The 27,610-nt window shown below is 31.5% G+C and overlaps 3 protein-coding genes and 1 non-coding gene across 4 annotated transcripts; 3 read left to right on the forward strand and 1 right to left on the reverse strand.

The window, feature by feature from the left end:
• Positions 1-6,065: 6,065 nt before the first annotated feature.
• On the forward strand, positions 6,066-6,826 carry LOC137819251 (BON1-associated protein 2-like). The gene has a single exon (XM_068623040.1). It carries the CDS (start codon positions 6,171-6,173, stop codon positions 6,705-6,707), a length of 537 nt encoding a protein of 178 aa, XP_068479141.1. The 5' UTR covers positions 6,066-6,170; the 3' UTR covers positions 6,708-6,826.
• A 7,039-nt stretch (positions 6,827-13,865) lies between these two features.
• LOC137819236 (BON1-associated protein 2-like) lies at positions 13,866-14,676 on the forward strand. The gene has a single exon (XM_068623023.1). It carries the CDS (start codon positions 13,998-14,000, stop codon positions 14,532-14,534), a length of 537 nt encoding a protein of 178 aa, XP_068479124.1. The 5' UTR covers positions 13,866-13,997; the 3' UTR covers positions 14,535-14,676.
• Positions 14,677-15,662: 986 nt separating this feature from the next.
• TRNAG-GCC (transfer RNA glycine (anticodon GCC)) lies at positions 15,663-15,733 on the forward strand. Its single transcript has one exon. It is a non-coding gene; the product is annotated as a tRNA-Gly (tRNA).
• Positions 15,734-17,881: 2,148 nt separating this feature from the next.
• LOC137818160 (shaggy-related protein kinase theta) lies at positions 17,882-22,729 on the reverse strand. Its single transcript, XM_068621414.1, has 13 exons — positions 22,212-22,729; positions 21,112-21,363; positions 20,794-20,886; positions 20,613-20,672; positions 20,230-20,502; positions 20,024-20,098; positions 19,649-19,705; positions 19,420-19,560; positions 19,141-19,191; positions 18,924-19,019; positions 18,757-18,840; positions 18,430-18,532; positions 17,882-18,350 (listed from the first exon to the last, which is right to left on the reverse strand). Exons 1-13 carry the CDS (start codon positions 22,272-22,274, stop codon positions 18,289-18,291), a joined length of 1,410 nt encoding a protein of 469 aa, XP_068477515.1. The 5' UTR covers positions 22,275-22,729; the 3' UTR covers positions 17,882-18,288.
• Positions 22,730-27,610: the final 4,881 nt, after the last annotated feature.

Below are 27,610 nucleotides of genomic sequence, written 5' to 3' on the forward strand. Positions count from 1 at the left end.
CATGTTTAAGATATATATTTAAATAAAATAAAATAAAATAATTTTAAATAGAAAAACTAATAAAAAATACTTGATTTCTAATGTGGAAGTGTTAAAACTTTCTCCCATATTCCTTCATTGTGATCATTATATGTATCATGTACTTCATCTACATCATTTTCGTCATTGAAAGGAGGTAATTGTCTTGGTAATGAAGATTTCTCTATAGATTGGACCCTTGAGTCATCCTGTGGATGAACATCATGTCCAGTTCTCTCGTGTATGACAACTGACAACCTTTCATTAGAAGGATCTTTCACATAAAAAACTTGTTTTGCTTGGTAATGTTGAAAATGAAGCTTTGATGCCTCCAAATCTATGAAGATAGATTGAAGATTGTGTTGTTGTGTATGGGCATGGGTTCTGGGAAGTTTAGAATTTGTTCAATCCACTCTTAGTCAATTCAAATCTGAATCAATCCAATTCCTTAAAAGAAAAAGTGTTTTTCAAAGTAAGTGAAAAACAACATGTTGATTTATAGTTTTGATCCGTTGTTTTTCTCTTAGTGTATTTGAAAGGTTTTTAAACTGGTTTGCCCTTGGTTGGCTTAATTGTCAAACAAATTCAATCAGTTGATTCGACAATTCAACCGGTTGATATTTGAAAATCTTCAACAACTTTTCATAAAATTGTTAAATCTATTTTCTGTGATTTCAATCTGTTCTAGCTCATGGTTAACTGTCTTAAACGGCTATTTTTGAAAGCTATAAAACTGGATCACCTCTCTATTTCAAAAACACACAAAAAAAAGAGATTTAGAAACACTTTTATGAAAGATTGGAATCAAGATTGCAAGATTGTTTAGGCTTTGCATTGGTTTAAGAGTGGAGTAGGTTCAACTGTAATTCCTTGAATCAGGTGTAATCTTTCCTACTTTCTTTTGTAATTATTTCCAAGTTTGTAAATCTGTAAACTATTGTACTGTGAGGTCAGAGGGTGTCCTGACTTTGTGTGTGTGGCTTATCAAAGAGGGTGAGTATTCTTGAGAGGTCAAGATCACCTCTTTGTTGGTGTGTGTGTTTGTAATCTGTTGTTGGTTACATAGTGAAATCTCAGAGGGTTTCTGAGAACTGGATGTAGCTCTGGTAAGGAATGAACTAGTATAATTGCCTGTGTGTTTCTCTCTCACACACACACTCCTTTAAAACTGTTTGTTTTGTGATTTTAACATCTGTTGGTATAGACAATCGGTTGATTCGTATAAACAACTGATTGATTTTCTGAAATCAATTTAAAACAATTTATTTTCTTGGTTGATCTGATTGTTTTGTCTGTACTTCTTCATTAATCTTCATTCCACTCCATTATTTGCGAAAATATTCCATTAAACAATTCACCCCTCCCCCTCTTGTTTAAGCCATTAAATCTAACAATTGGCATTAAGAGTTAGGTTCTTGAAAATTACTCAAGTCTTGTTTTCAAAAAAAAAAAAATAATGGCTAACAAGTAACCTTTTGAGGAAGGAGCGTCTATCAATAGACCACCTTTATTTTGTGGTGTGAACTAACAATTCTGGAAAGTAAGAATAACGATTTTTATTGAATCTACAGATAAAGGAATTTAGGATGTTATAGAAAATGGTCCTTTCATTCCAAAAACAAAGAAAGATGATGTGCTTGTTGAAAAACCTTGGTCTAAATGGACTGAGTCAGATAACAAGAAAGATGAGTTTGACTGGATTGCAAAGAATATAATAACATCTGCATTAAGTTGTAATGAATATTTCAGGGTATCACAGTGTGCATCTGCAAAAGAGATGTGAGACATCCTTGAAGTCACACATGAGGGGAGAAATGATGTGAAGATAGCAAGGAAGCATGCTCTCATTCAAGAATATGAAATGTTCAGAATGCAGAAGGGAGAAACAATATCTGAAGTGCAAAAAAGATTCTCTCACATTGTGAATCATCTTATGAGCCTCGGGAAGAACTTTGAGAAAGAGGAACTGAATATAAAGATTCTCAAATGTCTTGACAGAACATGGCAGCGCCATATCACAATCAAGAGATCTAACCTCTATGACAACAACTTCATTGTTTGGGAAGCTAAGGAAGCACGAATTGGAAATTAACAAATTGTTTGTTCAAGAAAATAAGGACAAGCATGCCAAAGGCATAGTCTTAAAGACAATTGGTCATAAAAGATGCCAAGAATCAAGTGATAGTGATGAAGATACATTCAGCCTGATGTCCAAGAAATTTAGCAAATTCTTGTGAAAGAACAACAGGAAGCTTCAATCTTCTAAAAGGTACAATGGCAAGAAGTCAAATGATTTCAACACTAATAAGTATACATGTTTTGGTTGTGGTGAGCTGGGACACATTAAGGTAGATTGTCCTAACGGTGAGAATAAAGAGGAAACAGAATTCAAGAAAGGAGAAAGGAGAGGCAAGGCTAAAAAGGCTTATATAGCTTGGGAAGATAATGAGGTGTCTTCTTCCAGCTCTTCCTCAGAAGATGCATAATTCAATCTATGTTTAAAAGCTTCTACCTCAAGCATTGTAAGTTTGAATTATTCCACTAGAGGTGATAGTTACTATCAACTTCTTAAGGCCTTTAAAAGAGACTCATGAAGAAGAAAATAAATTGGCTCTCATAATAGGTTGAAAGGTTTGAGCAACTGGCTGGAATCTAGAGTTAAAAACTTAGAAGAAGAGTTGGATAACTCTAGAAATTATTTTGAAACTATTTATAAAAACTCTTCTTGTGAGTGTGACTCAAGTTTTTGTAAAAATTGCAAATCTCTTGAAAATAAGGTCTTTTATCTTGTGAAAATTGTGGACAAACTTACCAAAGGAAAATTCAACTTTGAGAATGTGCTAGCATCTCAAAATTGTGTGTTTGAAAAATGTGGTATTGCTTTTAATCCACAGAATAAGAACATTGGTAGTTTAAAACTATTTTCAACCTTTGCAGAAAACAATCGACTAAAAGATCGAAACAACCGATTGTTTCCTGCTTTTATTGTATGAGAAGAGGTCATTTTGTTAGATTCAGTAAAGTGAGAAAAAATCTTGTTCCCAGAGACATATTAAAGTGGATTCCTAAGAATCTTAAAGACTCTTATGATCAAACTAACATCAAAGGATCCAAATTCTTTAAGGGATCAAATCTTGCCACTTGATATGTTGTTCTTGCAGGACTTTGCTTCTAGGTTCATGGATTTGTAGAAGGTTGTTTAAGAGGAAGCAGTTCAGAATGAAGTTTTGGTTCTGATGCTATGTGCAAACTTCTATATGTACTTTCTTTCTTGAAGAATCACTTTTCATGTACTATGACTTCTTTATGTTTGACAAAATATTTTAAATTTGTAAATTCATCTTTTTTGTTCTGCAATTGATTCCTCACTGGGTTTTAATATTTTATCTCTTCCATATTCATGCAAATGTTGTGTATCTCTGAATGTTGATTTCTGTTAGAATTGTTGGCTTCAACATGGTGAGATATGAAAAATGATCCATTCAATAGTATAATGCGTATTGGATCTATCTTTAAAAAATTAACGAAATTACTTTTTCAAAATGTTACATGATCTATTTGATTAAGTATCCAAAATCCAAAAATGTTCATTTTTTTTTTATCTTTTGTAGCCTTATTATCGAATGATTCACCAACAAAATTGTTCACCTTATGTTGTGCAAATCATTTTTCACTTCTTGAATGATCTTCATAATATGATGTAACTGTTCTTGAGTAAAATTACTCATTTCGTTGACAGTGACTGGTTATAGGTCTTCTTGATCAACTTCATCATCTTTAACTTTTCGCTCCATTACATTGTTGTTGATAACCTTCTTTGTTCTTTCATCTTTCATTTTTCACCATGGAGGGAATCCATGTTTGGAGTAACACTCATCTATTTTATTATATAGTCTATGACAAAAAGTACACTTCTTACCATTATTTTGGTTTTGGGTGCAGAAAATGAATAGCAGAATGATGGAGGAAAGAAACAGGGTGCACAGTCATGAGAAGAGGCTGATACGGGAAAACAAATATTGAAATACTAGAAAAAGATAACATAGGGAGCAATAACCATAACCAAAACAACTAGGGAATAAATTAATGGAAAATCAATATTATTTGCAAACCAAAGTTGATCTATAAAGTATTATGTTTCCATGTATACATTGTTACTATGGACAAATATAAGAAAATGACTTGTGTTTGTTTCTGCAAATTTGAGGATATGTGTGAGCATTAAAAGGCGCGAATGAAGAAAATGACTTTCTTCTCACATGAGCAAAGATTACAAGTGATTATTGCGAAAAACCACATACATTATTATAAACTTACGTTTTTGCCCTCAATAAACTTTTTTTCCAATAAAAATTGATATTTGATATTTAATTAACAATTATATATTAAAAAATAATTTTATTTTATTTATCAAAATATATTTTCCAATTTTATCTCAAAATAAAATATACATGCTCCTAAAAATATTTTATATATTTCTAGTAAAAATAAAAACATTATATATATATAATAAAACAAAAAATATTATATATCTTAAAAAAAATTAATTATATTACAAAATTTATATACATAATCGATGTATATAAATTGTATAATATGTATAATCGATTATATTATTATTACTATTATATATATATATATATATATATATATATTTATAATATAATTATATCATATAATAAAATAAATAATATTAATAATATTAATATATTTATTATGATAACAAATATTAATAATATAAATTTTAAAATAACAATAATATTTAAAATTAATTATAAAATAATAAATAAATTATAAATAATAATATTAATTAAAATAAATTTCTAAATAATAATTACTAATAAATAAAAATTAATAATAATTAAATTAATTTAATAAATAATAATATTATTAATAATTTTTATTTGTATTTTATTTTATTTGTATCAAATATTTCATAATATTATTAATAATAAAAAAATTGTAATGTAATAAAAATAAATATAATTCTTCATATTAAAAAATATATAATAATAAATAATATTAATTATAAAAAATAAATTTATAAATTACTTAATTGATTTTTTTAAATATAAGAATAAATTTATAATTTTAATTTTTTAATTAAAAAATTAAAATTTCAATCTCACTCTTCATATCTCTCACAAATTTATTTTTGCGAAAAAAAATTATTTTCAAAAATAATAAAGAACTCATATTTTTTTAAATAATTATTTAACGGAAATAATTTACAAAATTTTAATTAAATTAAATGTACATAAAATACTTAATATTTTATTATTTAAATATTTTTAAAGGTCATAACAAATTTATAAACTTACATTTTACACATTTAAATATTCACTCTATCATACTCAAATCCAAATATCACTTCATGCTTTTTCTCTTAAATTCTCACAACAAAACAAAGGAATTTGCAAACAAGAGAACTTGAAGGTTGAAAATATCATAAGGTGTAAAGGTTCTGAATCCAGAAGTGATGAGTCGACAATTATGCATTAAGTGTTAATTAGATTTTATTTTGTATGAATTTTTACTGGTTTGAATTATCTTAAACTTTTTTATTATAACACATACAATCTTTTTCTTAGCTTACTTGAATTACTTTAAACTTTTTTTTCATAAAAGATACAATCTTCTCTTCTTAAGTTACATTAGGGAGTGGTTTTTTTTAATTATATGAATTTTGTTCTAATCCATCATTTATTTTTATTCCAATGATATCTTCATAGAGATAATTGATTAATTTTGTAACATGAAGATAGTGATGCTTAAAATGAATCCTTATATAAAAAAAATCCCGTTATTAATAATTTCTACGCTGTTCAATATTTATTTCCTACCACCTTCGCGGGCACAGAATTTAATATGCGTCCGCGTTATTGAACAACTGATTCTCAAAAAAATACAAACCAAACACGGCATTGGAGTAAAGAAGAAGGTAAAAGTCAAAAGTCAGAAATTCCACACTGAAACCAGAAACCAATTTCGCTCCTCTATCTACGTTCCCATAGCGCAAACCAATTTTATATATAACCATCTCACAACAAACCCAACAACTAAAGAAAGAGATTTTCAGAGGTTAATATATACATTACTTCCTTCTTTTTCATCATCTTTCACATCTCTTAAGTTCAAACCTTAACACAAACATGGGACTCAGATCACGTACGCTAGAAATCACCGTTATCTCCGGTGAAAACGTCCGCATAATGGAGGACGCATACGTCGTCGTTCGGGCGGAGTCGCTCAACTGCTGCACCACCAGATCGGCCAAAGACCATGGCACCAACTTCCTCTCCTGGAACGAGAAGTTCCTGTTGGACGTGCCCATGCATGCAAGATCGATCACATTCGAGGTCCAATGCACCAAATTTAAGGCTTTTCGCCCTCTTGGGGTGGCCAGAATCGCTGCCTCCGACTTCCTCGGGGACGCCGCCGTCCCGGAAAATCAGTTGCAAGAGTGGAGTTACGGGTTGAGGGACTGGGAAGGGAAGAGAAACGGGGTCATTCACTTCGCCGTGAGACTAGTACCTCCGCCGCCACCAAAGGAGGAGAAATGTCTGAAGCCCAGCGTGAAAGCGGTGGTGACCAGAAAGGGTTGCGGTTACGGATTGAAGGCCGGTGACAAGAAGAAGGAAGTTGTAAACCGTGTCCCATTTTGGTGGAACTACCCTAACATTGTTTAGAATTTAATTTATTATAATTATTATTTGTATAACGGTCAAATAATACACAAATTGTGAGAAAGATTATGAATTTAAAATCTAGATTTCTACATATGTTATATAAATTTAATTTTTTGAAAGTTTTGTTCCCTCCCTCGTTACATACACCAAGAACGCGTGTTAAATATGTGTGTATTTATTGCATTTTTCAAAGACTTTGCATAGAAGTAAAGATCTTGTTGATTATAGTTATTCGAGGTAAAATAGGTTGAAGTTCCAGGTGGCGGAAACGTGTGATTTTGTTGGATACGTGGGGTCCATTGTGTGTTCCACGTACTTAACTCTAATCATATGGATAACAAAGCATGCAATTTAAAGAAAGATTGATGGAAGAAAGCGCGTTAAGGGTGAGACCAATTCAAAATTTTGTGAGCTTTTGACTTGGTATGTATTAGAAGATTATACTAGATAAAGTTATTATCGTATACTAGATATATACATGAAATCTATATTTTGCTATGAAGAATTGTTGTTTGGGAGAACACATTGTCCATACAATTTATGGACTTTTAAAAAAACTCTCTTTGAATGGTCAGATCCGTACTATTGGGGATGAACCAGTCTCTTGTTCTGGAGGACTTATTTGTATTAGTCATAAAACAGGTTGTATTGAATTTGAATCTAATAGCGAGAGGTCCTAATGATGAATTTGAATTTCTTAATGAAATTGTTGAGTGTGCCTAGATAATATTTAAAATTTGTTGTATAATTATCACTACAAAAAATAATTATGGTAGAGTTCCCAAAAGAGCAACGCAAAGAGTAAAAAATAGATTATACATGGGATTAGTGTGGTTTAGCGTTCCAATAGAAATGAAAGCTAATGTTTTGGTGGTTATTCATTAGAGACAACCTCCAATAGGATACAAATTTACAAGGTAGTGTTAGCTAAACCTACATAAAGAAAAATATATTATTTAACTATAGCGTAGGTTTAGGGGACACTAAAATGACTATAAAATTAAATAATTTTAAGAAGTGGACTTTAAGTTTTTTCATCCACTTATATACTATGAAATGATCATAATCTCTAGTCGATGTGAGATCTCCAACAACACACACCCCTCACGCTGAGACTATCAACTCATGCGTGAGACTATATATTAGGAGTGGTCCGATAACAAACCGATAGCAGGTGGCCTAATAAGCCCAATAAACAAGTGTTAGGATAGGCTCGAGATGACTCTAATACCATATTAAGAAGTGGACTTTAAACCTAACTCAACCTCATAAAACCAACTTATAAGGTGAGGTTTATACCCACTTATATACTATGAAATGTCCTAATATATAGTTGATGTAGGATCTCCAACAATAATTAAACTTAGTGTCCCCATTGGGGACACTACGTGAGAAAGCAAATGTGAGTAAATTTTCGACATTAGGGGCACTACCTGTGAAACAAATATTAGTGTCGTCTGGACCTACGCTAAATTTAATAAAACATTAACTTGCATCCACTTTGTGTCCCCATTTTGGACACAATATCATTCTATAACTTATTTTTTTATTGCATCTACTTTGTGTTCACATTCTAGACGCTAACTTATTATTATTATTTTAATAATTTTTAACTTGCATCAACTTTGTGTCCACATTCTAGACTCAATATTATTTTATCACTTATTTTTTTGTTCATTGTATTTACTTTGTGTCCCTTCTCTAAATGCTAACTTATTATTATTATTTTAATAATTTTTAGTGTGAGTTAAAGGTCTCCTTTGTGGACATAATGTTTGACATTAATTTTTGTGTTCAACTTGAGTAGACTTCACCCTTGCTAGTGGCTTCCTTTTTATAATCATCACTTTTCGTTGGAAGCTAAAGTGGATTTTTCTTGTAGTGTATTGAAGTGTCGGTTGTTTGGCATTTTTTTTTCAACACTTTAATATTCTTTTCTTAATTCATTAGTGCTCGGTCAGGATTGACCTGTAAAAGTTACTCCAACGATCAAGTAAGTATTCCGTATTCAAAGTGTATATTAAGAATTAATTCAAAGCGTACATTATTCTTATGATGTGTCGAATCTATAAAATATCAGTGTTAACTTATTTATAGGGAACTAGGGAGGTTCCCTGATTTCCCGATACATTACCCAGATTTGGTGGAATGTACCCCTGATTCTCAAGGAGTCTCTGCAACTGCCTTAACTATTATTTATTGAAGCTGATTTAAATGTGTCTCCCACTAGTTGGTTGGTCACCAAGACCGAGTGACATGGCTCGTCCGCTACCAACAGGTACACTTGCCCCCCCCCTCCCCAAACTCGATAAACGTTTATTTCATAAGAGCTGAGATTTGACTGTTGGGTATCCCAATGTGAGAAGTAACATGGATGCATTAAATGTTTTCTGCACAACAATCTCAACCCTATTTTACTTTATTGTTATTGCAAACTTTTATTGCTTGCAGATAGATTCTAAACACTGATTTACAAATTTCACTATTTCATTCCTTGGGAGAGACCTTGGGGTCATTAGACCTTATCTATATTATCATCTCTTTGGTATTAGACGGTCTAGCTTTGTGTTAGATGGTCTAGCTTTGTGTTAGAAGATCTCCACTAAAATTAATTTAATTTGATAGAAAAATAACAACTATCACTCACATTCATAGTCCACGTAGTTTTCTGAAAAATATAAGAAACTATGTTTAGTTTCTTTCTTGTTTTGTGCAGGAGTGCAAAAGGTTTAAGTGTGGAGGTGTGATAACCCTCGGTTTTCTTATATTTTTCTATATGTATCTCCTAGAGGTTTATTTGAATCTTATTTTCTATCTTTATAGTAGATTTGTACTTTTGCAAGAAATTAGGATTACTTACAAAAAAGTAATAAAAACTGTTTTTTACAACTTAAATTTTGCATAGATCATCTAACAGTTGCTTAGGTCTTTTGTGGGATATGCAGAAAATTAAGTAGCATCCTATAAATTTGAGTAATACCCTATAAATGCGGATAACACCCTATAAATCCGGTAACCATTAGATAAATAAGCTAATGCTATTTTATTGAAGATACACGTCAGATAGGCCTGTAAGCGAAGATAGTCACTATTAACACTATAAATAAGCATTGTTACACAAGAGTAAGGTACGCTTTTATGAATACATCATTCACTCTTATACAGAGCATTTATTTGATCGTTGGATAACCGTTTGCAAGGTAACTTCCGACCGAGTATCAGAGAGTGAGCACGAGAAGAGAAATGACGAGCGACAGAGCACCAAAGAACGAGTACTAGAAGGAAGACAAAGGAGGAAATGAGAGACAATTCTTTCAGCCAATATCATGTACTATCTAAGCCTTATCAGTTTATAAAAGTACATCTGATTTGATACTCATTGAAAAATTTATGAGTTTAGTAGTACTATATTTAACATAATTTAGAATTTAATTTAATTTATTGTTAAAAACTCAACTAATCAAAATTTTTATTGAAAAAAAATATATAACTTTTTTAAATATATTACAAAATCATCTTAATTGAAGAAGAGAGAAAAATATAAAAGTAAATTAGATGGGTTAAAAATAAAAATTTTTATTAAAAAATTAGAATAAAATCCCTTTAATAATAAGTTATTTCTTACGTAATAATTATATAAAAAGCAAACATTCAAAAATAGTTTCTATTAATTGTTGAAATACTTAAAGATACACAATAAAAAACCGAATCAATTAAAAAAATATATAAAAAAGAATTATAAACTCTCAACCAACAAAACACAATAGTAACCTTCAAAAAAGAATTAATACTAATTATAAATAGAAAATTCTACATAATAAACATTAGTAGGGTTAGTTTTAGCTTGAAAAGCTTTATAACAGGGTATTATTTGTGAAAGTGGCATAGAAAGTTTTCCCAGCTCCAAGGGACATGCAATGGCAACAAAAAAACACAAATATAGCGAAAGCGATGACCAAAAAGAGTGAAATCCACACGCATTTTACAAACCATGCAACGATGCAAGTAGTTAAACACCTCACTAATACGTTCTTTTTTCTTCCACAAGGTTGGTAACCAATAAATTTTTCCTATAAAATTTGACAATTATTATATCTTAAAAATAATTAAATAATGTTTTTTTAAAACAATGTTATCAATGTATACATAATTCTCTTTGAAATCAATTAATGATGTCTTATTATTACTAAAATACTTTATTTGTTACCATGTTAAGTAAACTTAATAATAGTAGGTCTTTTTTCATTAAAAAAAAATTGATAGTGGTTGAAGATTTGGCGGAGTAACTATAAAAGTTAGGCAAAATAAGTATGAATGGTATTAGGATAGGGAGAAATAAGATAGAACTTAATTTCTTACCATTTGTATACTATATTTTTGGGTATGTGAAACTCAATCTAAGCATATATTATTTGTATACATATTGTTAATGTTAATTTTAACAAAACTAACATTATAGAAATAGGAATGCAAAGGAGATTTTTAGAAAGATATACAACAATTCTGAATTGCAACACAATGATTGCACATTTCCCTTACATGGGTATGGAGAAGAGGGAATCAAAGAAAACATGAGTTCTGGAAGCTAGTTTACAATTAGAAAAAGATTAGCAAAATGGAAAGAGAAGTATTAATCATATGCATACATGGTTTGTGTGTTAAAATCAATGCTCAAATCAATTCCTTTATTTTATATATCTTTATTCAAAGTTACTGGCTAGGGTGGGGAGAGAAATTAGGAGAATTCAAATTAATTTTCTATAGGGATACAAGAAGAAGAATAAGAAACTTTGCCTGAGTCAAATGAGAGAACATGTGTAAAGAAAAAAAGGAGAAGGGTTTGGGTATAAAAGATTTGAAATTGTTCAATGTGGCATTATTGGATAATGGAAATGGATTAGTAAATGATGCAAAAGGGATTGTGGAAACAAATAATATAGTCGAAATATGGTTGCTAGGAAAATCAAAAAAAATGAATCAATGAATGAGTTTGTTTGGATAACATTGATATGCAAGCGATTGTTATTAATGAATGGGAAAAATGTGATTAATGAATGGGTTTTCCTGTAAATTGTATGCAGATAACATTGATATGTAGGTGATTGTTATTAATGAATGGAAGAAAATTGATGAATGGATGGGTTTGTCTGGAAATTATTTGCAATTGTCTGGATAATATTGATATGCAAGTGATTATTATTAATTAACGGGGGGAAATCGATCAATGAATGAATTTGTCTGAATTTTATATGCAGATGATTATTATTAATGAATGTTGGAAAATTGATAAAACAATCGTTTTTCTAAAAAAAACAAACTTACTATGATGGTTATTGCAATAGATGACATAAAAAGTCTTATTTATTATGACGGGTGTTAGAATATTTGTCATAGAAAATTACTTAATATGACGGACCGTCATAGTAAGTCATATTTTCTATGACGATTGTAGAAATATCAGTTATAGAAAGTTTTTGCTGAACATATTATTACATATATTTTGAACATTTTATGACGGTTTATAGACAAGAGTCATAGTAAGTCTATAACTAAGTCAACTTACTATGTTTGTTATTCAACCCACATAAAAAGTGCAGAATTTTTATAACTTCTGATTCTATATTACTATTAAAACTATGATAAAAAGATCTTGTAGAACCATCATAAAAAAATATTTTGTGCAGTAGTTATTGATTAACATCTTATCATTATTTATTTTTTCTAAAAGTTCACATACATAATTAAGATCATATATAATTCATATATAAATTATAATTCATCCGTTAAAATTAATAACTTTTTTTCTAAATGTAAGGTATTTTTATTTTTTGAATAAACTATTTTAAACTAATATTTCATATACATTCAATCCCTGCATCTTTACACGCTTTTTTGTAAAATGTTTTGCCTCTAGCATTAATATTCTTTTTAAATAAAGATTTTTCATGACTAAAAGTCAATCTTCTGAAAAATAAAGGTTATCGAAGAGATTAATCTTTCTGAAACACTCAAATTATAGAAGTAACTTTTATTTCATATTCATATAAGTATTCTTTTATTAAAAAAAATATTAAATAAAAATTAATTTTAAAAATTAAAAATAATTAGTTATTATATTTCAATATTAATTTAAAAACTAAAAAAAATCATGCATCTCTAAAATAATTTATTAATAAAAATTATAAATTAATTTTTATATTGATATCTAATTATTTAAGAATGTTTTAGCTAAAAAAATTAGATAATCAGTTAAAACCTTGATATTCAATTAAATATCAATTTATAAATTTTATTAATAATAAAAACTATTTTAAATATCTATAATTTAATATATAAAATAATATATAATTTAATTAATATAATAATTAATTTTTTTATCAATAAAATTGATTTTTATTTAATAATTTATATATTTAATTTATTTATTTATTTACAATTATAATTAAATGAGTAATTTACTAGATTTATATTTTAACATCATTTTGTTTACTAGAAAGGACTCAATTTGTTAATGTGAAGTTTGTCGGATGGTCTCCACCTACAATCTTCAAGAAAAAAAAAAAAAAAAATATATATATATATATATATATATATATAAAGTTAAACTAAACGACCACGTAACAGTATTTGAATTAAAAAACGTAGTTACTTGAGGAAATTTAACAATTTTGGTGTGTGTGTTTTGTATTATTACAGTGGTGGTGTAAAACAGAGTTTCTGCGACTTTGCACATTAGAAAGATGTTGTAAAACGTAAATAAAGGGTAATGAAAAGTGTTCTGTGATCTGGAGAATGTTGCCTTATTTTTTGTAATGATATAGTGATACTAATTTTTTATATAATCACATTATAACTCTCATTATTATTTTAATATTTTTATTATTATTTAATTATAAATTTATCTTTTATTATATATATTTATTTTTAAATCTCATAAAAAAAATTTATAAAACTTTAATATCATTTTCCTTATTCCCTACAACCTTCGCTTGCACAGAATTTAATATGCGTCCGCGTTTTTAAACAACTGGTTCTCAAAAAACACAAACCAAACACGGTATTGCAGCAAAGAATAAGGTCAAAAGTCAAAAACCAGAAGTTACACACTGAATCCAGAAACCAATTTCGCTCTTCTATCTACGTTCCCATAACGCAAACCAATTCTATATATAACCATCTCAGAACAAACCCAACAACAAAAGAAAGAGATTTTCAGAGGTTAATATATACATTACTTCCTTCTTTTTCATCATCTTTCACATCTCTTAAGTTCAAACCTTAAACACAAACATGGGACTCAGATCACGTACGCTAGAAATCACCGTCATCTCCGGTGAAAACGTCCGCATAATGGAGGACGCATACGTCGTCGTTCGGGCGGAGTCGCTCAACTGCTGCACCACCAGACCGGCCAAAGACGATGGCACCAACTTCCTCTCGTGGAACGAGAAGTTCCTGTTGGACATGCCCATGCATGCAAGATCGATCACATTCGAGGTCCAATGCACCAAATTCAAGGCTTTTCGCCCTCTTGGGGTGGCCAGAATCGCTGCCTCCGACATCCTCGGGGACGCCGCCGTCCCAGAAAATCAGTTGCAAGAGTTGAGTTACGGGTTGAGGGACTGGGAAGGGAAGAGAAACGGGGTCATTCACTTCACCGTGAAAGTGGTACCTCCGCCGCCAACAACGGAGGAGAAATGTCTGAAGCCCAGCGTGAAAGCGGTGGTGACCGGAAAGGGTTGCGGTGACGGAATGAAGGTCGGTGACAAGAAGAAGGAAGTTGTAGTCGGTGTCCCATTTTGGTGTTACTACCCTAGCATTGTTTAGAAATTAATTTACAATTTTTTATTTATTATAATTATTATTTGTATAACGGTCAAATAGCGTATTCAATTACACAAATTGTGAGAAAGATTATGAATCTAAATCTAGATTTCTACACATGTTATATAAATTTAATTTTATGAAAGTTTTGTTCCCTCCCTTGTTACCTACACCAAAAACGTGTGTTAAATATGTGTGTATTTATTGCATTTTTTCCGTGGTTAAAAGATTTTGTTGTTGATTATAATTATTGGAGGCAAAATAGGTTGAAGTTCCACGTGGCGGAAACGTGTGATTTTGTTAGATATGTGGGGTTCATTGTGTGTTCCACGTACTTAACTTTAATCTTAAGGATAACATAGCAAGCAATTTAAAGAAAGATTGGTGGAAGAAAGCGCGTTAATGGTGAGACCAATTCAAAAATTTGTGAGGTTTTGACTAAGTGCGTTTTAGAAGATTACGTATACATATACTTGACTTGTTAAAGAAGGGTTCATTCAAAGATAAGGGTTCAATTCAACAACATGTTCGTGTTTCTTGGGCTTTACACCTTCTCAAAAGATAAGGCGGTGGGAATATTAATATTGTAATAAAAAATAAAATGTGAAGCTACATATTAATGTGTTGAGATCATAAATTTCTGGATTCACTCTGTAATTTCACAGCTCCAATAACGTCAAATTAATCAATTAATTTTAAATCAATTTGAACCATAGGTTTTGTCTTTTATATGTGTAAATTATGACAGAATTATATTACTCGAAGGAACCATGTAGAGTGAAAAATTGAAATCAAATTGAAGTGTTGAGAGGGAATAGTTTAAGAATTGAGACAACAATTGAAATGTAAAGATTTTAATAAGTAGAAAAGTTGTTATAATGTAAAGTATGAGGTAAAAATGTAATGACCCTTTTATATTTTGGGTTTGAAATGTTTGTAATTGGTTTATAAATAATTTTATTAAACTAACATTAAGGTATATACATGATAGATTTGTGTTTCCACTTTGTATACATTATAGATATATATTAGGCTACGCACAACACTTGGTTTTAATTAGGTTTTTTTTAATAGTTATAATTTAGATAATAGTAATGGTTATTATTTATTATTGCTAAGTGAGAGCAAAAAGCACCAGTGGTCTAGTGGTAGAATAGTACCCTGCCACGGTACAGACCCGGGTTCGATTCCCGGCTGGTGCATTTTTTTGTGAGCTGTGTTGTGTTGAATGTTTGATTGATGGGTCAATCAGTGATTCATCTTTTCCTTACATAGATGAAATAAATGTTCATCTGAGCTCTCTCTTTTGTGGGTTTCATTTTTTGGTCTTTGCTTCAGATTTTGCATTTAAATTTCATTGATCTTGAACTAATAATTTAAACCTTACAGGCTGGTGTCACTTCTCTGTCAAATGAGACAGTTGGAATATCAGAAGATGAGGGAAGGAAGGTGGAAGCAGTTGAAGGTTGAATATTATGAATCTTCTGGCCCACAACCAAGGTGTTTAAGCCTTAATAAGATGGGAAATAGAGTATTAAGCCATAATAGATCAAGTACACATTGTAAAAGTTTTGACTCACCATAAAATAACTTAGAGTAAGTAAACTCATGTTTAATTCAATCCATAATAAGTTAACATATAGAAACAAAGTTTACTAACTTTAACATTCTAATACCTTTAAGCAATCAACAATGATTTTTATATGGTTAAAATTTAGACAAATTTGTATCTTGATTAATTTTGTCATTGATCTCTACACTTTAGTAATAATAACTATAAGATAAAATAATTCTTTACTAGAGCGAAATCATGTGCTAATTTCAATATAAAGGCCTAAATTCTTTTGAAAAGAATACCATGTTCTTTTGAACAATCTAACCAATACTTACTAGCTTAATTTTGCTGAAAATTAGGATGCTAACGAAAATGGTGTAAGTTTGATTATACACATTCTCATCTTTAAAATAAAAATTTATTTTCATCATATTCAATAACGAAATTTGTGTCATTTTCATGTCTCTATTTTCGTCTAATATGAAATTCGTGTTTTATATCCGTATGTACGATGTGCTATGATTGACATATTTTGCCATTACAAGATGTAGTTTCCACATGTTTCTTGTTTGATTTTGAGACATTAAAAAGGATCAATAATGACGTTGTTTAGTCATCCAAATGTGGTATAAAATTTTAACCATTTGAGCTTGCAACACAAGGTGGTCACCATAGCAATCTTCTTAGAATTAAATTCCTTCAGGCTCATTTTAAAGCAATATTTTTTTCTTCTTTGTTTCGCCTCTTATGCAAACATTCTGGATATGTTGTGCACCAAAATATTAATAAATAATAGGAGACTGATAAGAAAAATGAAAGAATTTTTTTCTTAGTTTTTTCTCCAGTGTCCCTTGAGCTAACATTCCAAATTTTGAGCACTCATGACCCAAATCAAGTAAAAATCTCTTCCAGTAATTTTCAAAGAGTCTCTCTTAGTAAAGTAAAGGAGATTCTTTGTTATATCAGGAATGTTGTTAGTTACTATTGTTCAACACATGGGATGCTTATGAATTAGTAAAAAAAATGTGTTGCTAATAGAATTGAAAGTTTACTGAATGAACACAACCATTGATACATTTAAAAAGGTATACATATAGGTAGAAAGAAACCAAAATATAGTACAGCTGGTTTAGTGGTAGAATAGTGCACTGCTGCATTGTAGTCCCAGCTTTGATTCTGAGCCGGTACTGAAGAAAACAAACTGTAATGGGGGTCCATCATTCTCCTGATTCCATGGATGATAGATAGATGATGCGTCTGAAAACAAACTATAATTATTGTCCTTTAATTTTCATCACTAACTTAAGTACCCTACCACGTTCCACATTTAGAAGCTTTGCATCTTATAACTGACACTTGAATTATTGGAGAAAGAAAGACTGTCACATTTTTCTCATTCAACTAGGACATTGTGCTCAATAATTTCAATTAGAACTGGTAAAGGTAGGCAGGGTAGATATGGACAATTCAACTTATTTCATGACATTAACCACTGAACAACATTAAAGAACGATTTATTGCTCAGCAATCGGCTGGTGCAATAATGAGCCTTAAATATCAGCATCATTTATTTTGCAGCTCGTATGCATAACGTTAATTTCATTACCTTGCCAGTTGTCCTAGCATCTTATTCACATAGCTTCATGTTGTGTTTCATATCATGGTAATTTTATCTGGTAGCTTCATGCTATTTGGAAGCACAGTAATTTTAGTTATTGTGCATCATGCGATAAAGAAATGTCACTTGTTTTTTTTTTCTAAAGCAAGTAAAGGAACAAAAATATAGAATAAAGGGTAGTGGAAAAGGTGTGCCTTTTTAATTGAGGATTCCACTTAGTCCACTTCAAGGAATAAAGTAATAAACGAACTTGAACTATATGGAAACATGATGATTACAGGATTGTTAGAACTCATTATCTTTCACAACAGAGGCGCCAAATTATAAACTACTTAAAAAGGGTTGCTACCCTGTAACCAGGCAGTGACATTTTATCCATTTGAGTCACCTGCAGGTCTTTTATACATGTTCCTTGATCAAACTTTCAAGGTGTTGTTGAGGTTTCTCACTTGTGTAGTCACGGTTGACTTATGCAGAAGAGGCTGAAGAACAGACCTGGACTGGTGGTGATGCCAGTGAGGGTATCTCTATTCATTCAAAACACATTTACAATGCCATGGAGATGTTTAATCTTTCAGGTTGATTCAACTCCTTGCATGTTCAGGAATGAGGCGGCCACACAACTCTTCAGGTGCATTTGCCAGTTCTGCATTGTTTTCTTACATAAGCAACGCTTTTAAGATGTACCACGTAACCAAAATTCAAAAGTTCACACAATAAATTACCTTGAGATGTGAAGTTGAACAAAGGAGGTAGGGGTCGCCCATTTGGCAAGCATGCATTTGGATCCCGCAGATCGTCAAAAAATGGATGTGCACATGCAGCCAACTGCAAAAAGAAACAATTAGGACACAAGATTAACTACAGTGTTAACTATTTCCTCCCAACTACTATCTATACTTGGGCAGGTAATGAACAATTTTAAACATAAACAACTACTATCACATGTAAGAATGGTCCATCTTTCTTTGACCAGTGTAGCATACAAATGTAGCACGATTGAATGAATACATATTACGTAATCAAGATACAGTAGGTAACATTTAACTTACAGCAGTGCAACGTAGATTTGGAGAATATTGAAGAAGCCTTGACACCAGATCCACAGCTTCAGGTGGCATTCTCTTGTGAAAAACCTGGAGCATTTTTCTGTCAGGTCTGAATCATTTAGGAATTACATAGTACGTTAGCAGGCAAAAGCAGAGAAAGAATAGTTAACCTTGTGCCATGGGTGAGCTTTAATCTGAGGAAACTTAAATTCATTGTAGTTGGGATTCATGCACCTTATTTCTTCTCTGGTTGGAGTTCCCAAGATCTGTTGAAGTACAAAATAAAAGCCGAGATTGAAGAAACAAATATACCGACTGCAACTTTGAAAAGTAAATTCATAAGCCGAAACAAGAGGACCAGATATTAAAGAACACAGGAAAATGTACCTTTATTATCTCTACTAACTGATCAACCCCACTCTCACCAGGAAACAATGGCTGCAAATAGTACAAGATAGATCAGTTTAATTGGAAAGTTTCTAACAAAAAGCAAACTTAATGGATATTTAGAATTTTGACAACTGCTATAAAAGCTCCCAAACACGAGAAAGAGAGAGAAATAACATGGATCAAATGATCCCTTTGTTCTTCATGAACCAAATCCTCGGGAAGTCCAGAAAGTGTGTGCGTGAGAGAAGAAAAATAAACAGTCTTGCATGTGCTCACCTGTCCTAGAAGTAGCTCAGCTAAAACACAACCAACAGACCACATATCAATGGCTGTTGTGTATTCAGTTGCCCCAAATATAAGTTCTGGAGCTCTATAATATCGAGAGCAAATGTATGATATGTTGGGTTCACCAGGCACCTGAAAATGAAATAATATCATAAACCCAGGAGTATACCATCAAAAGATCTTCAGAAGAAGCTCATAGTCAGAAGGTAAAGAAACTTACCAACATCTTTGCACTCCCAAAATCACATATCTTTAACTGATGTGTCTGCGGATTTACCTATCATATACATAATGCATCACATGTCAAAGCAGTATAGTTACAAGTTCTAAGCAGATGAATCACATCACATGTTAAACAAGAGTGCAACATTGTTTGCTTTGCAGCCTCTTGTTTTCCTTCATAAATTGTTTACCACCCCACCTCCAAAATAAATTAATGGAGTTGAGCAATCCATACACCATAATAATCAATTGGAACACCCAAAGGGAAAGTCTTTGCATGTAACCAAAATATGGCAGAAATAAAAGAAACTTTTGAAAGATTAAACAGGAGAGAGGGAGTATCACTCAGGACAAACTGTTGAAATGCACATACCAGTAGATTCTGGGGTTTGATGTCACGGTGACAGACACCAATAACTTGATGTAAATAATTCAATGCACGGCATATCTACAAGATGGGAGTACCGTGACTAATCAATATGGACACAAATAAAATGCTCAAAGCAATTAACACGAATAGAAATCCTGCAGAAAAGTCAGAACAGATTCAACTGTCATCAACTCAATTACTAGACTTACCTGGTATGTATACAGTTGCACGTAAATCATGGGCATATGTTGGTGCATCCTAACATAGTGCTTTGAAACTTTATAGACAGTTTCAGGTACATACTCCAAAACCAGGTTAAGGTATAATTCATCTTTATCAGTGGTTGAAAAGAAGCAGTGCTTTAGTTTAACAACGTTTGGATGGTCAACTGTGCGCATAACCTGGAGTTCCCTATTCTTATATCTCTTGTCTTGCAGCACTTTCTTTATGGCAACTGCTTCACCAGTCTCAAGGCACTTAGCCTACAACAAATAAAGAACATTGTAACCCAACAGGTAACTGACAAGCCTGAAGAGCACAATGAAGTAGAGAACAACTACATTATAAAATGACTGCAAAACAATATAAATACCTGAAAAACGACACCAAAAGAACCAGTTCCAACCACACGTTCAGCCATGTATGAGATTGTCTGAAACCAATAAAATATAATTATACAAGTTATTAAAGTAACAAACCACTGTTAAGGTTTATAAATTGTCATTTACCAGTGCAAATAAAGTGTACAAATGCAACAACCATAAAGTAATCACCTGTTTTGGTTGTCCATCCCGACCACCAATGGCAGTTGTTATTATTTGACCTGTTTCTGTTCCATTACCACTCACAACAGTTGCTTCCATATCCTGCACGCAGCAATTTTAGTAAAATCAACAACTGATGGCATTTAAAAAGATAAATGAACTTGTTAAACACAAAAGTAATTTGTTTTATGAGATGAAATTACTTATGTATTCACTTGTAGTGAACAAGAAATATCTAGATATGATTACACATATGTAGACTAACACAGAAGTGACCAAAATAGGCACAACTTGGGAGAGTGAGGAAAGATGAATGGCTTTAAATACCTTTTCATTGTTGTTCTTGCTTTTCTCATCTCTAATTTTCATTTCATTTAACTCTTTTGGAAGTTCGTCATAGCCGGACTTCTCAGTTCTAGCTGCTGTAGACACATCAGATGTGCCAACTGTAGTTTCTTTGAGTGCATCTACAGGCTGATCCTGATCTGTGCTTACTTTCTCAACAATATTTGTTTTCTCAACAGCCTTCACTTCAGTTTCTTGTTCAAACTTGGCTCTTTTCGAGTTAGAATCCCCTCCCTGAAAAGAAACAACTTGAACTTCACTTAAAACATCCACGACATGAGTTATTCCAAGAGTGTTAGTGGAGGGAAGAAAAGAGATTCACATTCCACATTGATACGACACAGTCAAATAAATTTCATTACTCCACCTTACCTCTGTCAGGTTTGTTATATTTAGGTTTCACCATAATTAAATAAAGAGCTTAATTACAAAAAACCAATTAAGTGAACAAACAAACAACTAGTACACGTCCCAAATCACTTCTTCTAGGTTAAACACCAACACCAAAATATAACCTATCTGTAAAGTTCAATTTATCACTTAATCTCAGTAATGTATTTTGCAATGTAGGCAAAGCTTCCATTTTAATAGACACACGTAACTGACCTGTGTCAAGATTATGTTTACATAGAAAAACAGCAAATGAGGATATGCCTCAGATGCAGACTATATATAGTAAGATCATAAATCTCGTTAATCACATCACCTAAATCTTCCAAAAAAAAGGAAAGAAAATATCTACAATCACCGGTACTGAGAAAAAAGGGGGCAAACATTCACATACATGTAAGATAATAACATAAAAAAAAAATGGTAACTAAAAAATATAGCATAACAGACAAATTAAAAAAAATAACAACCCAGAAAATATTTCCAAAAAATAGAGGAAACTTTCCAAAGCAGCATCCTCAATAGTTCCAAAAAAATCCCAGAAACATAAAAAAAAAAAAAAAAATATATATATGATATCTCTCCCAGAACCTAGCTTCTTCCATTTTCCGAGCAACCAAACAAAAACAGTTCCCCTACCAAAATAATAATTAAAACAAAAACTTTTTTACCCTAGGAAAAGCATATCTTACAGGATCTGAAGAAATGGAAGTCCTCCCAGAAGCAATGCTCTTCAACCTTCGCATCATATTCATGGTTGCTGACTCCACTCACAACCCACCAATCCAAACCCTAAATTGCTCAAACCCCACCAGAAAAAATCGAAACTTTTCAAGATAGAAAAAAGAGAACCCCAACTTTCTCTCCCCACACCCCACTTCCCAGAAACCAAAGCTAGAAACAAATGAAAAACCAACACATCACAATCCTGTAAAAAAAAAAAAAACCCCTCTCTCAGTCTCTCTCTCTCTCTAGATTCTCTCTCTCTTACTCAAATACAGAACTTCCCAGGTGGTCTCTTCAGTTTATTTATGTTAATGAAAAAAATTTCTCAAATTTCTGTGGTCAAACCCAATCATTCCACCTTCAAAATGTGTACCTCAGTCAAACGCGAAATCGTGGCCGTCAGTTAGTTATTGATGAAAGATGAACGGCAGTGATCTTCTGATTCGAGATAAAGTAAAGGTTGGGTTTGGTGGCTTGCGAATATGAAAATGCCCTTAGTTTTAATGTTTATTTACGAAAATGGGATCATAGGTTCGGTGCTTAAACGGAATATCCTGTGCCTCATAAACTGTGTTCAAATTCTAATATAAACCAATCAGATTTGGAGAATGCCTTAGGATAAGTGTGTTTAATTAGGGTAATAATAATGTGCTAAAGAAAACCACATTTTTGGTAATAACCAGGAAGATAAAAAAAATAGATAAAAAGAAAAAAAAACCTACTTTCACTACAACTCTAATGTAGTAATTTATTTTCAGTTATTAAATTTTTTAGTTAAATATTATATTGTTTAATCTATAATTTTGTATATTTTAAAATATAATTTATATAAATTTTTTATTTTAAAATATAATTTATATTTTAAAATATAATTTATATTTTAAAATACAGAAATACTAAAACTGCAGTGAGCAAAATATAAAGTTCAATATTGTATTTAAACGTAACTCTTTTATGCATAACAATATAAGAAGATTTGCTAATATTTCTTCTAAAGATGTATTTGGATATACAAGTTAAAAGAAGTTTTAAGACTTTTTATATTGTAAATAAATAAAAAGTATAAAAAAAATAGATCCTAATATTAAATTTTAATTTAAGTTTTTTATTTTTAATAAAAATTATTTTATTATGTCATTTATTTTAACTTCAGAATTTTCATACAAAGTACAACATATTTTTGAACTGGATGTATGTTATGGCGAGAGTTCTTTTAAGAATTTTAGTAATGTGAGACATATGACTATGCTAAAAAACAACCATCATCATATCTTTAACATTAATTACCCAGAAAAAAAGCCATAAGATGAATATGACAATTTCTCTACAATTGTTGTCTTGTATTAAGAAGTGGACTTTAAACTTAACTCAATCTCATAAAACCAGTTTATGAAGTGAGGTTTGCACTCACTTATATATTATGAAATGCTTTAATCTCTGGTGGATATGGAATATCCAACGCACACTCCTTACGCTGAGAATGACAGCTAAAATAGACTTATGAGGTGAGGTGAAGTTTGGGTGGTCCACGGTCCAATAGTGGGGTGGTCTGATAAGTCCAACAAACAATCGTTAGAATAGGCTCGAAATGACTTTGATATTAAGAAGTAAACTTTAAGCCTAACTCAAACTCATAAAACCGACTTATGAGGTGAGGTGAGGTTTGCATCCACTTATATACTATGAAATTTCTTAATCTCTAGTCGATGTGTGATCTCAAACATTTGTTATTAAATAATATTTCTATACTAGAGAAACATTGACTAACTCCTACGACTATTTAAAAAGAAGTTAGAGTTTTTATGGAATAACTGATCTTTATAAGAAATCTATGAAAGATTTTGACATAATTGTCACTTATTTAAATGAAAACTAAGGATTTTGTTGACGAAAAAAAATATAATAATATTTTTAATTAAAATATTAATTTATTGATATATAAAGTGAATGTTTGGCATAATGTATAGTGTTAACATATCATCACCTTTTCATTTGTCTTTTTCGCATTATTCAATCTTTGTCTTTCTCATTCACATGACCATTGATCACACTAATTTAGATCTTTCATGGTGGAATTGTTAGTTATAACAATCTAAACGGTTTTATTTGTATTCACTGTTGAACTGGGTAGTATTAATACCTAGTCTTTTCTATTCTAAATGTATGTTTAGTTAGTATTGAATAATAAAGCTCTCTCTTTTCTCTTAGTCTCTCCTCTAAATCTTTTGTTCTTCCTCTATTCTTTTATGGTATCTAGAGCCAAAAAATGGCCTCATCATCCACCACTGAAACCAATCCTGAAATTTTTTCTTCCAAACCCGAAGCTCTTCTCCCTCATATATTTCATACCTCAATCCCTCTGAAACTGGATCCAGACAATTTCCTAGTTTGGCGACAGCAAGTTAATGCCACCCTTCAAAGTCTTGATCTCCTTCATTTTCTGGATGGTTCTTGCATTCCACCGCGCTTCATCTTTGTCGAAGGAGACTCTTCTCCCGCCGTTAATTCCAAATATATCCAGTATGATCGTCAGAATCAGGCAATCTTGGCCTGGTTATTAGCATCTATGACCGCAGGTATCCTAACTCAAATGGTTGGCATGGACTCCTCAAATGAAGTTTGGCACAAACTCTAGACCCATTATGCGTCTCAAACTTGTGCTCAAATAAAGAAACACAAACAGCAGTTGCGTACACCCAAGAAGGATCAATCTATTTCTGCCTATCTTATTGACATCAAGAAAACTGTGGACCACTTGGCTGTTGTGGGTTGTCCCATCTCCACAGAAGATCACATTGAAGCTATTCTTGATGGGTTGTCCGATGAATATGATTCATTCATCACCTCTGTCACATCCCGTCTTGACCCGTATGTGGTAGCATATATTGAAGCTCTGCTTCTTGCTCAAGAAAGTCGTATTGAAAAGGCAAAACAGTCTGTTGATCACATTTTGCAGGCCAATGTGTCTTCTGTTCCATCTTCTTTCTCTCCTTACAACTCCAGTTCTGCCAATCATCACCTTTCCTTCCACCCTTTTGGTCCTGGTAAACAACGGTTTTATTCTAAACCACGTTTTTCAACATCCAAGAACTTCACTAAGATACCATCTAACTTGTCTTTGTCTCGGGTGCAATGTCAAATTTGTGGAAAATATGGACACACTACCCTTCATTGTTGGCATAGGTTTGATTCTTCCACTCCCTCTCAAGTTACTGCTAACACTGCTCATTTTTCTACATCTCTTAGTGATGATGAACCTTCGATCCTCGGAACCCCCAATACTCTACATGACCCTCTTCGGTATCCTGATAGTGATGCCTCCCATCATCTCACTGCTCACAATAACAATCTTTCAACCACAATCCCTTCATAGGTTCGAAAAAAGTTGTTGTAGGTAGTGGCTCACAACTCCCTATTACATTTATTGGCTCTGCCACTTATATTGATCTTAATACCCATAATACTTTTTCTTTACAACATCTTCTGCATGTTCCTACTATATCTAAAAATTTGTTGAGTGTTTCTAGGTTTGCACGTGATAATCACGTATTTTTTGAGTTCCATGCTAATGTTTGTCTTGTTAAACGTCAGGGAACCAACAAAATTATGCTTCAAGGCAAGCTTAAAGATGGTCTTTATATGTTTCCAAATCTTGTTCAAACTTCACCTTATTCTGCATACACTACTGCTATTACCACTAGCTCTTCTACATATCATTTGTGGCACTCCCGGTTTGGGCAACCAAGAGTGATTCATCAAATTATGAAGATTTGTAATATACCTTTTACTGCTAAACGCGAATTCTGTGAATCTTGTGTTGTTGGCAAGTCCCATCAACTCCCTTTTACTGCTTCTTAAACTATATACTCTAAACCTTTACAACTTGTTTTCATTGACATTTGGGGGTTGTCTGCTACCCCTGCCACTAATGGTGCTAGTTACTATATTTCTTTTGTGGATGCCTACACGAGATATGTTTGGTTCTATTTAATTCACACTAAATCATAGGCACTCACTGTTTTCAAAACCTTCAATTATATGTTGAAAAACAAACTGGTTTTCAACTTTTAAGCATTCAAACTGACAATGCAAAAGAGTTTCTATATTTTAAATCTTCCCTATTTCCTAAGGTGTGAGTTATTACGGTTTGTAAGAACTTATTTATGGTGTATTGTCCAAGTCTCTCGGAATATAATAAGAAATTTTCGAATAATACCAAGAATATCAGCAAACAACTCTCTTAAAAAGTAAAAAACCTAGGATACCGATTTTTTTTTAAAATGAAGAAGTGAAAAGGAGAAAGAAAACGTGAATTTATGTTTTTAGAACAAGGTGGATGCGCATATTTATTGTGTAGAAGAGAAACCAAACCAATGGAAAGAAGGAAGGAAAAAGATTCAATTTCCTATGCAACATTTTGAGATTCCCTTTAACAATTCCAAAACTGAACAAAAAATCACAAAAAAAAACACGGTCACTTCCATAAAGTTTTTTTTACACAATTTGTTATCCTTTTGCGATATCCTCATTGTTATATGAGGTCGAACCTTCCCAAAATTACTATCTGAAATTGAAGGTGATAATGGGTGACATAAATTTCATGGATAATGGATGAAATTACAAAATTAGTCTAACAAACTTCAAACATAAATTCGTTGTATTCTTTATTTTTTTATTTTTATCTAATTTAAAATTTTGATTTTTCCAAATCTTTGTATGATTTGAAAAGTTGCTAATGTTATATTTTAAATTATTACATCAGGTTTGTGTTGTTTTAGATTAGGCACATTTTTTATTTAATTTTATCTAAACTTTTGATTTGGATTCTTCCTAATATTATATTATTTTGGTGGAATTGTTCTTTTTCTCCTTCATTCGTACCATTTTGCTTGCATATTCACTTGTTGCTCGTTAGTTTTTGCCAAAAAAATAATAATACTTTTTTATTTGTAAGCATGGACATTTATTTAAGAACCATTGCTTAATTTTAAGCAACTTCTACGTCCACGACAACTAGTTCTAACAACGCACGATACTTATTTTTAAAGCACGACCTAATTGTAGTTGCTCTTAGTTTGATTTGATCTAAGAAAAATGTGAAGAAAGGTGGGAAAAAAAATACGTGGATGCATGAATATATATTTTTTTTGCATAAAAGTGTGAGAAAAAAATAAATAAAATTTGTTGTTTAAAATTGAGAATTACATTTTCCCCCTCTAGGTTTTGCTCACTCCTTGTTGATAAACCCTTTTATGTTTGAATTAGATAATAAAGAATGATAGAAAAAAAAGTTGTTTAAATTATGTAAAAAATTGAAAATGAGTAGAAAATGAAATATTTTTATTAATAAATGTATTTTCTTTTA

This window comes from Phaseolus vulgaris, chromosome 10 (assembly GCF_000499845.2).
Source record: "Phaseolus vulgaris cultivar G19833 chromosome 10, P. vulgaris v2.0, whole genome shotgun sequence".
Classification (NCBI taxonomy): domain Eukaryota; kingdom Viridiplantae; phylum Streptophyta; class Magnoliopsida; order Fabales; family Fabaceae; genus Phaseolus; species Phaseolus vulgaris.

What these genes read in the sequence shown, in the direction of transcription:
- LOC137819251 (XM_068623040.1), top strand. Translation starts at nt 6,171, where the DNA reads ATGGGACTCAGATCACGTACGCTAGAAATCACCGTTATCTCCGGTGAA.
- LOC137819236 (XM_068623023.1), top strand. Translation starts at nt 13,998, where the DNA reads ATGGGACTCAGATCACGTACGCTAGAAATCACCGTCATCTCCGGTGAA.
- LOC137818160 (XM_068621414.1), bottom strand. Translation starts at nt 22,274, where the DNA reads ATGAATATGATGCGAAGGTTGAAGAGCATTGCTTCTGGGAGGACTTCC. An exon ending in TTGGGAGTGCAAAGATGTTG is followed by an intron (nt 19,561 to 19,648) that starts GTAAGTTTCTTT and finishes TTTCATTTTCAG; the next exon opens with GTGCCTGGTGAACCCAACAT. An exon ending in CTGAGCTACTTCTAGGACAG is followed by an intron (nt 19,192 to 19,419) that starts GTGAGCACATGC and finishes TACTATTTGCAG; the next exon opens with CCATTGTTTCCTGGTGAGAG.